General features: G+C 31.5%; 1 protein-coding gene across 6 annotated transcripts in view; it reads right to left on the bottom strand.

The window, feature by feature from the left end:
* Window positions 1-15,598, bottom strand: part of osp (myosin phosphatase Rho interacting protein outspread) — a 470,128-nt gene extending 454,530 nt beyond the window's left edge. For 3 of the 6 annotated variants that reach the window (XM_075295116.1, XM_075295120.1, XM_075295121.1), the window contains exons 1-2: window positions 15,006-15,597; window positions 7,531-8,739 (exon numbers count right to left, since the gene is read on the bottom strand). In XM_075295116.1, the coding sequence (XP_075151231.1) occupies window positions 7,531-7,737 (207 nt within the window). In that variant the 5' untranslated portion in view covers window positions 7,738-8,739; window positions 15,006-15,597. Of the gene's footprint in view, window positions 1-7,530; window positions 8,740-15,005 lie in introns of all 6 variants that reach the window. The other 3 variants (XM_075295119.1, XM_075295117.1, XM_075295118.1) reach the window with 3 other exon arrangements.
* Between the last annotated feature and the right edge of the window lie 977 nt (window positions 15,599-16,575).

Genomic DNA, 16,575 nt, shown 5'->3' with positions numbered 1-16,575 from the left:
TTTGTAAAAATTTCATGTCGAAAGGTGTATCGGTTGACGAGCAATTCACAATTTTGCGTTTTGCGAATTCGTAAACCAGAACAGATCGATATTCCCATTTCCAATGTCTGATGACCTACCGCAATAAGGAAAATCTATACACTCAAAAAACAGTGAGCCAACCAGGAATGAAAATTTTGGTTCATTTTAGAAAATTTTAACTAAACTGTATTACGCCGATTTCACAAAAATAAGTAAATATGTTTCCAAATATTCATGAAAATTTATTAGACATAATTTTTTTTTTTCACTTGTAAAAGAAAATTTCGTATGTCGTTGGTGCCATACGAAGTTCAAGATGGGCCCATTATTGGTAAAGTTTAAAATTTTTAAGAAATTCTGAACTATTTTCTGGAAGTGGTGCAAAATTAGCACAGAAGCGATAAATTTAACATGAACTTGTCAAAAGACGGAAGTCCACCAACCGCCGTTGCACTGAATTTGCATCACTTCTTAAGTTGTGATCCGAATTCAGTATTTTGAATGTGAATTAAAAAATGTTGTGATATTTTGCAAAATAAATAATTTTTATAATTTTTAATGATTTCTAAGGTATCCTAACGCTTGTCTGAAAAGTTTGACCTTAAATATTCTAAAAAAATTCTGATTTTTTTAGAATGGATTTCGCGTTTTTTCGACAAAATTTACATAATTTTTATAATTTTTTTTAATTCTTCCTCTGCAATCAGAAAATTGAACGTCGTAACAACAAGTAAGTTGCATAATATTGTGTAGTTCAAAATTTTACTTTTACTTTGTTAAATTTAACTATTGATGAACACAATTAACTCAGTGGAAGTAAATTGAAGTTACGGCCATTACCAGCAAAATGGTTAAGAACTCCCAATGAGTTCGTAGATGGACTGAAGTAAATTTAATAGGGAATTCCTATTTTATCGAACATGTGACGAAGTTTCTCAGCGTTACTGAAGTTTTACTGTGCAATATTACGAAGTCTATTTGGACACGAAATTTTCATGTTACTTAAATCATTGCATTGATGTTTATAATATGGTATAGATGTCATTTTAATGAAATTTTAATAGAAAAACATTCTTGTGCAGTTTAAAGCTGCATAGAAAAATGCAACCTGTTCTCTGAGACAATTAACTACTTCGTGAAAGAAATGAACACAAGCTTCGACATGGTCACATTTGCAGTCTCAGATAAAGTATATGAAGTTGTTTTTCTAAAATATCTATAATCACGACTATGAATAGAAATCAATAGTAACTAGATATGGGAGCGTGAGTCGAATTTAAGAGCGCTTTACTCAAACACACTCACGAACAAATTAACTCTTACGAACAAAATTAACTTCAAAGCTCACCCACTACACTCATGTAAACAAAATGCAGAACAGATTCATATTATGTTTATATGACTACAATAATTTTTTTTTATGGTTAATTTTCAACGTGAGTGAATTTTGCAACATAAGAAACAAATACTCACATTCGATCTTCTATATTTATTCGGACTCATTCATTATCTTTGTTATGTTAATAAAATTAGATCTAGCGTGACCTACGAGTACTACTCAGTTGCATGAATTCTAGTTAGTCACGACAACTTCAAATACCCATATTACCAACACCGATTCCAATATATATAAATTCAAATATATGTATATTTGTATAATAAATGTTCATTAATAAAATTGTTCATGTTCTATGTAGACAGAATTTCAATCTATTATTTATTAAAATCAATGTTTTTTATTACATAGTATAACAATGATTGGACTTTGATTGTCCACATTAGAAGCGAGAACTATTTGAACTATGTGCCATTTAAAATGCGGTAAAAGCTATCAGATCATTGCTGTTTTGCGAATTTATGACAGAGTATGTCAGAATACTTGTTAGGGTATACAGTATTCGGATGTATCCTATTTGATAATTTTCTAAATCGAGTTTATTTGCCTAGAGCGCATATATCTTTAGTTTCAATTGACGCTTTTTCATTTTCGTTTCATATGTTAAGGCCGGTATGCACCTCTAGCGAAATTTTCGGTAGCAAAAATTTATTTAAGTCTACAACAAAAAAACAGGGCTGTGTACACAAATTTTAAACCAGCTAATCGCTTTTAAAAATTTTTAATATATGTTCCAAATATTCCAAAAATAAATTGTTTATTATTTACAGACCGTTTAAAACTTTTACGCACACAATGATTGTAATAAATTAAATGTTTGCTGCCAAAATATGCTTTTGACAACCCTGTTATTTTCATTAGAGGTGCGTACCAGCTTACGAAATTGAACGCTACCGAAAATTTCGTTAGCATAAATAGCAATGCATTTCTTATGGGAATGAAATTTTTCGCTAGAGGTGCATACCGGCCTTTAACAAAAACAAACTGTTTACATTTAAAACGTTTTTTTATATGGTTGGCATTGTTTGTAGTTCAGTTCAGTAATTGTTTATTTTGAAGTACTTGAGTTGATATAATGTGGAACTATTCGGTAAATGTGTATGATATAAGAAGAAAATATAGACATTATGTTATATGAAATTGTGTTGGGTGGAGCCAAAGGCTTAATACGCTTCATCACACATACCGAAAATAATTGTAAGCTCTTAAAAAACTAGACTATAAATAATAAATAACAAAAAAAGCAAAAAATCGTTCAAATATAGGACATGTTTTTCAACACTTTATTTTAAAGAAGCTTTTTACTTGAAACATAGCATAATTTCTACTGGAAGTCGAGTCTTAACTTGGAAAATAAAGTTGTCGTTAACTCGTTTTTAAAGGACTTTGATAGCATATGAAGAAAAAAAGCTTAGAAAGCGAACAATTAAAATTTGCTTCCTAGAAGCAAGTACACAAAACCCAAATTTAAAAGAGAATTGTGTCTTAAAAGTATCCTTAATTGTATTCTCCGCTTCTTTGGCTCGGAATCAATACCAAATTTTTTAAGGTAAAAACAAAATCTTTGGAACCGGACATGCTTTTTTTCAGTGTATATAACACATCATCTACTATGATATAAAGTGATAGGAAGTGCAGTAAACGCTCCATGGTATGTCCGAAATAGTGACCTCCACCGTGACTTAAAAATGACTACGATCAAAGAGGAAATCTCTAGAATTGCAGAAAAACATCTTATCCGCCTACAGAATCATGCAAATCGCAAAGCCCGTATTTTACACCAAACTTCCAATCAACCTAGAAGATTGCGCCGCTTCAAACCACATGATTTAATAACTTGCTTTAATATGTGAAAAATTTTACAACAATAATTGTCCTAGTTTAGTCTTAGGATATTGTAATTCCTATAAGTCTATTGATTGTTAATAAATAATCTACTGGTTAGTCACTTCGTGTTAATAGAGACTAGTTGTAGTATAAATTAAGCATCGTGTATGCATTTGCTTAAATAAATAAAATAAAAAAATCTACTATGATATTGCTAGTGAAGCAATTACGTTTAATGGGCACTCCAAAATGCTCTTCTACAGATCTCAGAAGTTCTTCTGAGATGAAGTTTAAGACAAAGTCGACTATCGAAAACCTTTTTTCGGGAGGTTCAAGTGTAGTTCACTTTGGATCTAGTGCATTCTCTTCGGGTAGAGGATGGGGAATGTGGTTATTCCGAAACGGCCGTCCATCCAACCATCTTACAGTCTAAAGGGCTTTGCCCAAATAAATTTGACAAACATACTTTTCATACTTTTAATATGAAATCAAAACAATAACAATAACACTAGTTTACACTAAAAATGTACACTTGATGAGAGTCGACTTTGTATGTATTTTAATCTGCTGAATTCGAGAAAAAAATGTTTAAAAATTATTTATGGAACTGTTTTTGAGATATCCCGTTATTTTTGGTTTTCGCTCTTTTTTCACTAAACAAATTATATCTCGAGTTAGAAATGTCCGATTATATCGTTGTTGGTACTTAAATGAAAGGTATTAATATGACAAATAATGGGAGCCACCGTGGTGCAATCGGGCAGCACTCAGTGATAAGAGAGAAGTTCACCACTGTGGTATCACAATGGACTGAATGGTCTAAGTGAGCCTGATACATCAGGCTGCCACATAATCTAACCATGACAAATAATCGTGTATAATTGGATCTGTGAATAGTTAAGTGGTTCAAAACATATCGATGCGAAGAAGCCAAATTTTCAAAAAAATTTTATTTTACAATGGACCTTTTCCCCCAGAAAAGTATAAACCATTACATTTTTTTCATGGTCGTATAGGTGTCCTATATTTAATGAAAAAGAAATTTTTTTGAAGCAAATATTATAAACTTACTTTTAATTAAAATTTCATTAGTTTAAAAGAAATTTGTCCTTAATGGTGTGTAAATTGTGAATCCTAAAATTGAGGTTGCGTAATCTTTAATATCACGCAAATATTTTTTTTTCAGTATATGCTTAAACGCGTTTTTGCTTTGTAGTCAAGATGCAAAAAGTCAACAAAGTTAAAGACGCTTTCATTAATTTTGAAGAATTTTTCAGTATTATTAAATCCAAGTTGGCCATAGTCAAACAAAATTTTCTTTCATTTTCGAATGTCCAATTTAAAGCGAGTTACTTAACTATAAGGACAAAACGATTTCATTGAAAAGTTGATCGACTTTTGGACAAAGACACTTTGGACACTTTATATCAGAGAAATGCTTCTTCTACGCTGAGCAATATTCAGATTCGCAATATTTTTTTCAATGTTTAAAAAAATAAAACAATAAAACAATTTGAAAATTCCCTATTTTATTCTCAAATGTCCCAAGATAATAATTTAATTTAATATATATTCAAAATGCTTTTGTATAACACATTTTCCTATTGGAATTATTTAAAAGAAAGCGTTGGCGCCGACATATCAATATGTGTTATTTAAAAAAAACTATTCAAAATATACATTTGTCAAAATTCAAAAACAATTCAAAATTCATGACACGCCATTCTTAAAATATGTATCTACCATTGATCGTGCCAAGTGCTTTTTATCAAAAACTGGGAGAGAAAAAACCGACACCATTGCTTTGGAAATTAATATGTCCACACTTGCTACCTGGGATCGGTGACAACGACATTATTCACAATGCGAAGACAGTCAAAATGGAATGCAGGGCGAAATGTCTGATATTCACATAATTGGTTGAAATGAGGATCACGTTTCATAAATTTGTCAAAGCTAAACTGACTTTAACAAGAAATTAAATTTAAAGAAATGAACTATTCAAGTAAATTCTACGAAAAATAAAACGAAAAGCACACAAGGATTGTTTCTCTCCCAAAATAGCCAAGTTATGTTAAATGCATTGAAAGTTTGGATTATTTAAAGTTTTCCTCTTTTGGATTTCTTGTTTTTTTCTAGAAGTTTATGATGACAGGGAAAAATATCGAAAAGGGTTTAGGAATGTGGCCACAGAAAAACACAGATCTCAAGATTTAAATATACAGAAAAAATTGGGTTTAAAGATTTTGGCGATGAATGAGAGTCATAGAATGGGAAGTTAAAGAAAAGCATTTAGGTCAACTTCATGCGTCATAAAATTAGGGTACAGATATCGTTTATATTTTTGCAAATTCTATATCGTACTTCGTAAAACTTTCGATTTCGGAAATGGACGGAGAGTCTGGACTAGATAAAGGGGTACCGCTGTAACTCAGGTTGGGTTTCTATTTGTTGCGGTTCCCCCCAGTTCTTCTGATTTGATCGTGTACTAAATCGTTTTTGTCCAAAACTTAAAAACGTCACGCGGCGGACGCAACTATCAGATAGGAGAAGTTCATCGCGATCCGTTTCTTGGCAGACGTGGAATTTGCCAAAAATATTGTATTCTCCTTACGCAGAGATGAATGTCGAAAAAAGTAAGAACTATTTTATTTAAGATCTTCTTTATTTTTTTAATGAAAACTGAAATAGTGAAATAGCATCACATCTCAGGAACTCCTTAATTATCATAAGTGCTGACAGATTCTATATTTAGCTCAAGGGCAAGGGGTCTATATTTTACAGCCGATTCCGAACGGCGTGTCTAACAATGTGCGAGACCACTTAGAGATGATTTGAAGCACTCTGAAATGTTAACGGAGGAGAAAAGCACCTCCAAAAATCTTTTTGGTGTTCCCTCGAAACTGTGATTGAACCCATGACCCTTTGGGTGCAGGGCGTGCATGCTAACGACTACACGATGATGATTCTCAAAGGGCTGGAAAAATTTGAGTATAGCTCTGGAAAAATATATATCCTAGGCAACATTTCAAGGAGACCATCCACAATATAAGAACAAGAAATTATCCTTGTGAAAAAAATATATTTTTAGAGTATAAATATCATAAATATCTTATACACAAAAAAAAAATATTGACTTAATATGAAATATTATGTAACCTTAAATGTTAAGAAATTCAATTTAAACAATATTAAAAATAAATTTCTGTTATATAAAAAAATAAATAATTTTTATAATTTTTTATGATTTTTAATGCATTCTAACGCTTGTCTGAGACGTTTGACCTCGAATATTTTCCAAAATTCGCAATTGTTCTTAAATGGATTTAATTTTATTTTAATAATTTGTATTATTTTATTAGTGTTTACTCTATTTAAACATATTTCAAACAAAAAAGTTAAAATTAAAAATAAAAAAGCTAGTTGTAAAAAATTTGACTAAAAGAACTTTCTGTGTAGTTAAAATAAAGAGAGGTAATTTTTGGATGTGCTTTTAAAAGTGTCCCTTAAAATAACTTCCAAGTTTTTTCGCTGGGTAATGTTGAGTATTTTGCATTTTTGATTTAATGTTTTTTGAAAATAAGAAAAAAATTTTACTTTAAATTGTCGGTTATAGTTTGTATTTAAATCGATCTTTATTTGAGAGTGAATTGCTTTGTTAATATAACGCAAAACCAGAATGAAAATTCGATAAATGGTCAGTATTGCAATTTTAATTTTATAAGGGATAGATTTAATGTTTTAAAGAACCAGGATCTTCGGCTTGGAATCAATACTTAAAACCTAGACGGAAAGTATTTGTTGGACCACCCTCGTTTTTCTGTTTGTTATATTTTCAAGCAGGGAGCCACCGTGGTGCAATGGTTAGCATGCCCGCCTTGCATACACAAGGTCGTGGGTTCGATTCCTGCTACGACCGAACACCAAAAAGTTTTTCGGCGGTGGATTATCCCACCTCAGTAATGCTGGTGACATTTCTGAGGGTTTCAAAGCTTCTCTAAGTGGTTTCACTGGAATGTGGAACGCCGTTCGGACTCGGCTATAAAAAGGAGGTCCCTTGTCATTGAGCTTAACATGGAATCGGGCAGCACTCAGTGATAAGAGAGAAGTTCACCACTGTGGTATCACAATGGACTGAATAGTCTAAGTGAGCCTGATACATCGGGCTGCCACATAACCTAACCTAACCTAACCTATATTTTCAAGCAGATCATCCCTAATTTAAAAACTAACATTATTTGTCTTTATGTTAATATTTTTCTCAGTGTATGCTGCATTCCACTTACCCGATTGCATTCCAAAGCGGCAGCACTATGCTCTTCACGCTGACGAAAACAATGGCTGCATTTGCTTTTGTTGAAAATATTTGGTGAAAATTTACGACAATCCGAGGTGCGTGTAGCTGTAGACGACGTTCCTGTTGTTGGCGGTGATGAAGCTGATGTTGCTGCTGCGCCTGTTATAGCTGTTGTTGGGGCCATGGTAGATGACATGTTTCAATTTTCTCGGTGTTCTTTTCAGTTTTATAGTGAGGTCTTGGGTTTGGTTGTGGTATCCAAAAACGAAAAAAAAACAACAACAAAAATGCGCAGACAGACCCACAAAAAAAAAAACAGACTATTCGGGTGGGGGTTTGGTCTTTGGGTCGTTTATTTATGAAATTAGACAATAAATAACTTTATTTCGGAGTTGTCTTTGAAGCGGTCGTTTTTTGTTTGTCTTTTTGACTGTTGTTTGGTTGCTGGGTTTGTTGTCTGGTTTGCAGAGAATTCCAGTTGGCGTTTAATATTTTGTGTGTGTGTCTGTTTCCAGCCAACTTCAAATTTAAAAAGGTGGACAGAAATTTCATTCAAATTCCAAATTATATTTTGATTTTTTTAATGGCTTTCAAATTGTCTAAGTATTAGGATATAATCCGGTATTTGAAATTGATCTCTTCAGACTTCACTTGAGAACAATTTTGTATTGAGATTTTTTAAACATTTTACACAATTCTTTACACATTGTACATTTTCGTTGACAATTGGATTCATTTTCAAAGATTTTGGTGGCCACCTCTAGGGGTCGATCGGTTGTTGCACTTATAAACCCCACCAATTTTCATATATCCACTATTCATATAAATGGCACATACTTTACGATTGTATGTGAAAATAAAATTCAAAATTTTAGAAAATATCATTTCATATGAAACAGATCAGATAATTAGCCATATTAATAGCCAAATCTATTAAGATTTTTTTTCAATAGTTCACTGTTTTGTAATATATATATTTTTATATGGTTTTCATGAGTTTTCCACTTTTTATATTTTTCTTTGCTTTACACTTTATTTTACGCTTTAAAATTCTCATTCAATTAAGATTTGTTTAGTTATATATATTTTTTTATTATTTCTTTTTTCTGTGTATTTCGAATGAATTTATTTGTTAAAAAATCGATATTTTATTTTTTCAATTTATTTTTTTTATTTGTTTCTATCGTTGGTTTTGTTTCTATAAAGAAAAATAAGAAGATGACAATATTAATTCACATATTACATAAGTTTAGATTGTATTTAGTTAAATGTATTTCACTTTTTTTTTGCTACTATGTATATTTAATATTTAACACATTGACATTAGTTTTCATTTTTCCATAAAAATACAACTAAGAAAGAGCTAAAGTCGTACTGCGATATCACCAAAACATCTTCATATATTAAAAAATTGAGTGAAATTAGTGTTTAATCAAAATAAAAATAAATTCTGTTAAGAAAATTATTTAACATTTGCAAGTTTTAGTTAAATCATGGCGATTAATATAAAATAGAATTAATTATCCCCTTTAACATTTTAGTGAAATAAAAGATATAACACATTAGTTCTCACTTCACCAAAATATCATCAACATAATTCCAATTAAAAGCTTTATTGGCGATGAAAATAGTAATCATTTAAAAAAGAAAACATAAATTTAGTTAAGGAAATGATTGAAAGTTTTCTCGATTTTAATTAAAATATTAATTGTCGCATTTTATTCGAAGAAAACAATTTTGCAAATTAAAAATATAAATGATAATTTTTGGACAGGAATAATTAATTTTATATAGACATAGTATACATTGGTTCATTAAGTTTTTTCGCAAATCGAAAGAAAGATCCAAATACAAGAAATTTGTTCCATCAAAAGGTAAAATAATTACAAATAAATAAAACTACCACAAAAAAATTTTCGATTTTTCGATCAAAATCGATTAAAAAAAAATTAATCAGCTAGAAAATTAATTCAAAATGAAATTGATTAAATTTTTAATCATACATTTTTTTATTTCTAAAGGGTGATACGGTCAAAATTTGGTCAATATAAACTTGACGTATTTCTTTCAATTTTGCATTTAAAAAACCTCCCCTCATTTTGAAGGTGTGTGTGTAGAATGTTGCTCCTATTTTGATTTTAGAATTCACTCTTCAGTTGTCAAAATGCCGTCCAAGCAAGAAGAGCAGCGTATCAAAATTTTGCTCGCGCATCGCAAAAATCCGAGCTACACGCAAAGCTGGCAAAATCGCTAAAAGTTGCCAAATCAACCGTTACAAATGTAATTAAAGTGTTTGGGGAACGTTTGTCGACAGCCGGACTATCGACTTACAAGAAGGTAGTGACTCCAAATCGCGATGATAAACAATATACGACGGCCAAAGCGCGATCCCGGAGGCTATACACGACGATGCTGACGAAGTTTGACTGCGTGGTAATGGACGACGAAACCTACGTCAAAGCCGACTACAAGCAGCTTCCGCGACAGGAGTTTTATACGGCAAAAGGAAGGGGAAAGGTATCATATTCAAGCACATAAAACTGTCAAAGTTTCGAAAGAAATATCTGGTTTGGCAAGCCATCTGTACCTGTGGCTTGAAAAGCAGCATTTTCATAGCATCCGGGACTGTCAACCAAGAAATTTACGTGAAAGAGTGTTTGAATAAACGTCTGCTGCCTTTCCTGAAGAAACACGGTTGTTCCGTATTGTTTTGGCCGGATTTGGCATCTTGCCATTACGGTAAAAAGGCCATGGAGTGGTACGCCGCCAACAACGTGCAGGTGGTTCCAAAGGACAAGAACCCTCCCAACACGCCAGAGCTCCACCCAATTGAGAAATACTGGGCTATTGTCAAGCGGAACCTAAAGAACACCAAAAAAACTGCTAAGGACGAGCAGCAGTTCAAGGCAAACTGGCTTTCTGCGGCGAAGAAGGTGGACAAGGTGGCTGTACAAAATCTGATGGCAGGTGTCAAACGTGAGGCTTGCAATTCGGATTTGGAAAAGCGAAAGCCTAACTGAATATTTTTCCTGAATTTTATACTAATTGAACTTGAAAAAGAAATTTAATTCGATTTTTTTAAATAAACGATTTCACCGATTTACACACGTTTTCCCTTGACCAAATTTTGACCGTATCACCCTTTAATTCATTTTTTGATTTTTACTATCATTTTATTCAAATTAAAAAATTATTTGGAACATTTAATTTCGTAAACGATTTTCGTTTAAAGTGACACAAAACTATCACCGATTGAAAATTTAATTGATTCAACAATTTTTTTAATTGAAACAAACATCAATCACAAAAATTAATAGTATCAATTAATTTTTAATTGGATCAATTAATTGTTTAATTGACTTTCAATTAATTTTTTAATTGATACTATCATTTCCGTGATTGAAGACATTTCAATTAAACATTAATTGAATCAATTAATTTCGTGATTGAAGACAAACAATATTTTGTTGTGTGTAAAAGCCGATTCTAATCACTACCAATAGTCGATTTTATTACCCAACAAAAGATATAAAAGTTGTTGTACACATATCACATCCAGGGATCCTTCATTCACTTTTTGCCACATCCGATGATATTGTTTTGGAGAAGTCTTTGAAAATGAGCTATTTTGTAGTTTTAACCAAAATATTAAGTTTGGTACAGTAAAATGTCGTATAATAGATATTTAATGAAAAAGTGAAAACAATGAAAATTAAATTAGAAATTTTAACCCAGCGGGGATTTAAACCCATCTGTTTGGGGTTTTCACTTTCATGGAAGTTCCTTTGTGAAGAAGAAATTAAATTTTATTTATTTTAAATATATATTTATAATGTTTTTTTTTCAAATTACATTTATCACCTATGAAGCGCATTGGAGACTAGTGTTGTACGAAGCACTTTTAGCGTTCCGTACGTAGTACATGTAATGATATACATAATGTCGTATATATTAGCCTATCATTACTGAAGTTTTATGCTGTTATGGAATGATGAAAATGTTGTCCCAAATGGTTGGGATTTTCTCTTAAAGATAATATAACAACGGAAAATTTTGTTTCTCTAAAATTTCGTTTCGGAGGAATGTTTATTTTTTTGGGTGTAAGCAGCCATTACACGCAACCTAAACTAAAATAATTTGTTCGAAAGCTTAAAACCTTTGATGTCATAGCTTTATCCACATTTATGTTTATAATTTACTTATAAGTATAAATATAAAATAAATAAATAATTTGGTCGAGTCCAGGCTAAATCCACAGAAACGTTTTTTTCTGATTAAATCACGAAATTGAATTGATCCAATTAATTAAATTTTCACAGAATTTATTAAAAAATCCTTGACTAAATTAAAACCTTCATTGATAGGAACTGAAAAAGTATAATTTCAGGGTCCTTCAAGTACATTTAAAAACCAATGATATTTTCCAATAAATCCCAACAGAAACTCAATCAAGGATCACTTAAAATCTGACCTATAGAATTTTTCACGATTAGACCAATAAATAAATTTTATTGAATTTCTTAAAAGTATCAAATCTACACCCAAAGTAAAAATACTTTCTTCTGGAACGAAATTTCCCTTTCTTATAATGTATTTTCATTAAGAGTAACGCGATTCGATGATTATTATACCCTCCACCATAGGATGGGGGTATATTAACTTTGTCATTCCGTTTGTAACACATCGAAATATTGCTCTAAGAACCGATAAAGTATATATATTCTGGGTCGTGGTGAAATTCTGAGTCGATCTGAGCATGTCTGTCCGTCCGTCCGTCTGTTGAAATCACGCTAACTTCCGAACGAAACAAGCTATCGACTTGAAACTTGGCACAAGTAGTTGTTATTGGTGTAGGTCGGATGGTATTGTTCATGGGCCATATCGGTCCACTTTTACGTATAGCCCCCATATAAACGGACCCCCAAATTTGGCTTGCGATTGCCCTAAGAGAAGTAAATTTCATCCGATCCGGCTGAAATTTGGTACATGGTGTTAGTATATGGTTTCTAACAACCATGCAAAAATTGGTCCATATCGGTCCACTTTTACGTATAGCCCCCATATAAACGGACCCTCAAATTTGGCTTGCGATTGCTCTAAGAGAAGCAAATTTCATCCGATCCGTCTGAAATTTGGTACATGGTGTTAGTATATGGTATCTAACAACCGTGCAATTGGTCCATATCGGTCCACTTTTACGTATAGCCCCCATATAAACCGATCCCCCGATTTGGCTTGCGGAGCCTCTAAGAAAACCAAATTTCATCCGATCCGACTGAAATTTGGTACATGGTGTTGGTATATGTTCTCTAACAACCATGCCAAAATTGGTCCATAATTATATATAGCCCCCATATAAACCGATCCCCAGATTTGACCTCCGGAGCCTCTTAGAGGAGCAAAATTCATCCGATCCGGTTGAAATTTGGTACGTGGTGTTAGTATATGGTATCCAACAACCATGCAGGAATTGGTCCATATCGGTCCATAATTATATATAGCCCCCATATAAATCGATCCCCAGATTTGGCTTGCGGAGCCTCTAAGAGAAGCAAATTTCATCCGAACCGGTTGAAATTTGGTACATGGTGTCAGCATATGATATCGGTTCATAATCATGTTTGCCATTCGAGCCAAAAGTAATCTACCAAAATTTTATTTTTATAGAAAACATTGTCAAAATGTTATTTCTATAGAAAATTTTGTCAAAATTTTATTTCTATAGAAACTTTCGTCAAAATTTTATTTCTATAGAAAATTTTGTCAAAATTTTATTTCTATAGAAAATTTTGTCAAAATTTTATTTCTATAGAAAATTTTGTCAAAATTTTATTTCTATAGAATTTTTTTCTCCAAATTTTACTTCTATAGAAAATGTTGTCAAAATTTTATTTCTATAGAAACTTTAAACTTAATTATATACGTATTTAATCGGCCTTTTTTAGTTTAATATATACCACGTATGGACTATGTGGTATATATTACGGTGTTAGGAAGTTTTAAGATACCTTGCCATCGGCAAGTGTTACCGCAACCCAAGTAATTCGATTGTGGATGACAGTCTTCAGTAGAAGTTTCTACGCAATCCATGGTGGAGGGTAGATAAGCTTCGGCCTGGCCGAACTTACGGCCGTGTATACTTGTCATTTTTATTTACTGTTAAAGAATGTTTTTTCGAGTCAAAAGAAAAATTTTATTGTCTAAAATTTCGTTGCTCGGAAAAGAAAACTCTTCTTTTAGTATATACAGATACATTTAAGATTTAACTTCAATTAATTAAAAATAAAACATTAACCTTACCAACTGTGCACCAACACGCAGAGAAGGAATACGATCACCCAAAACATGTTTTAAGAGCAAAATTTTATTTTTACACCGTGACCATGTACATCTTTGTCGCAACCATGTTATAATCTTTTTTGGGCAACCATGTACATATTTACCGAGAGAACAACATTTTTTTTTTATAAAATGTTCCCTCTTAACCGTCCAATAATAACTTTTTGGTCTTCAATTATGTTTAGTATGATCATATTCCTTCTCTGGGTATATGTGCTAAGCTTAAGGAATGTGTATCTATAGTTTTCATTAATTAACTAATAATTTTATATTATTCGGTAACAAAGTTAAATATACAAAATTTATATTGCATTAATATTTATCTATAACTATTTGTCTTTTATATGACATAATTTTCTTGTAATTTTATAGGAGTTTAAACTTTTACTTGGATTTTCCTAATATATTTATAGTTGGATTGTTCTTACAATTTTCGTCACAATTTTATAAATCAATAAATAATAATTAAAAAAAATTCACTTGTAAATTGTAATTTTTTTTTATTTAAAAAATGTTTAATGGAAGAATTTAATTAAAAATTGAACAAATTAAATTATTTTTCTAATTGACTTTTTTTTAAATTTTGATTAATTGTACCACTTATTTTTTTAATCGATTTCACCTTCAATCACCTTTTGAATTGGAAATATTTTGAAGATATTTTTTCTATGAATGACACACTAGAACACATTAGAATTGTCAACAGATTGTATAACTTCTTCATATACAATGATAAACCAATTGAGTAGGATAGGCATGTGTAGTATATCACTGATTCGGCTCCAACCAACTTTAGCTCTTTTTTACGCATTCCATTTGAATTTTATATTAACTGAATGCATTCTTAGTATTATTATTTTTTTCAACGCACAATTTATGATTGAAAATATTTAAGTAAATGAGGCAGGGGATGAAGTAATATTTGATATTGTATATTAAAAACTTTTTTTTAATTTTAGCAGTTTTATTTAAGCCTCCATGCCCACATTTGTTAATTTCATTTATATAAAAATCCAATCACCGTACATAAATATTGGTTAATTTACAAAGATCAGAGATTTCAACTACACATTTGATACAGATTTATAGGCAAGACACATTCAATATTTGTGTTTGTATTCTTACATATTCGTAATTATTAAACTCCAAAATTTATGATATTTTTATTTTATTCCAACAAGACTTTCATGTATTCATATTTTGTTTCTTTCACAAACAACAACAACAACAATCCATAAATACTTTGGGAATTGAACTCTTTTGATTTTGTTTCATTTACTTCTCTATTTCTTCTATTTTTATTCATTCGTTTCTATTTCACTGCTCACACACTTGCACTACACCTCTCGACCATAGCATACACATGAACGATTGGTTTTTGTTGGTGTTATTGTTGTTGGAATTTATATTATTATTATTAGTAAACCCCACGTTGCGTTATTTTGTAGCTGTTGTTGTTATTTACATTTTTTTCTCATTTCAATTGAACTGAACCAACATTCGGGATTCGGTTATTGTATAAAGGCAGAAACAAACGACGAATGAGATACACAAAGCGACGGTTAAAAATGTGTGAAATGACAGACAGAATGAATATTCATTCCATTCGTCTCATTGACGATTTCGTCTTCATCAGACAAAAACACAACACAACTCGTTTCGAATTTTCGATTGCATTCACGCGGTGTAACGTGCGCTCGCGTCGAATCAAATTTTTAAATTGAAAAGTTGTAGTTGTTCGTTCAGTTGCTCACTCGGTTATTGATTGTTCACCAATTCCGCGCCGTACTTCACTCATGTTATGGGGGCTCTCTGTTTGAGAGAGTATAAAGAGAATTAGCTCCACAATGTTTACCTTTCTGCTTACTTGGTTATTGTTTGTACATAGCTGTTATGCCGGCAATTTGGAGAGCATGGAATTTGTTGAATGAAGTTGTTCGCTGCTCGCATCGAACAAATGACAACGGTACCTTTGGTTTGCAGGCAGGTTACAGTTGGTTTGAATCAAACATGCATTAAAGCGACTAATGTTGTCAACTCTACAAAAATTCAAAGGTGTTAAATTGTGGAATACCAAGTGAATATAATATCCCAGCAAAAAAAGCGTCGCCAAAAAAAGTAATGAAAATGTTCTTTTTGGATCCGTAAGTGGTGCAAAATTGACGCAGAAGCGATGCATTTAACATGGGCTTGTCATAGGACGGAAGTCCTCCATTTCAATAGCCGGTGCACTGAATTTGCATCACTTCTTTAGGTGTGATCCGAATTCAATGTTTTGGATGTAAATTAAAAAATTCTCTGATATTTTGGTAAATAAATAATTTTTATATTTTTTATAATTTTTTAATGGATTCTAACGCTTGTCTGAAACGTTTGACTTCAAATATTTTCAAAAATTCACAATTTTTATTGGATTTAACATTTTTTTGGACAAAATTTAAATAATTTTTACCATTTTATGAATTCTTTAACTGTTTTTAACCAATTTGAAACAAATAAAGTTAAAATTACCCATTAAAAATATGAAAAAAGTATGTTATAAAAAATTGAATGAAAAGAACTTCCTGTGTAGTTAAAATAAAGAACATCATTGGGAGTACATCTTCTGGAAGTGCTTTTAAAGTTGTGCCTTTGGAAGAACTTCCAAATTTTTTTGCTGGGATTTAGTACCTTAAGGTCTGTACTATGTTTTCTT

This window comes from Haematobia irritans, chromosome 2, assembly GCF_050003625.1.
Source record: "Haematobia irritans isolate KBUSLIRL chromosome 2, ASM5000362v1, whole genome shotgun sequence".
Classification (NCBI taxonomy): domain Eukaryota; kingdom Metazoa; phylum Arthropoda; class Insecta; order Diptera; family Muscidae; genus Haematobia; species Haematobia irritans.
This window is presented reverse-complemented; position numbering and strand designations above follow the sequence as displayed.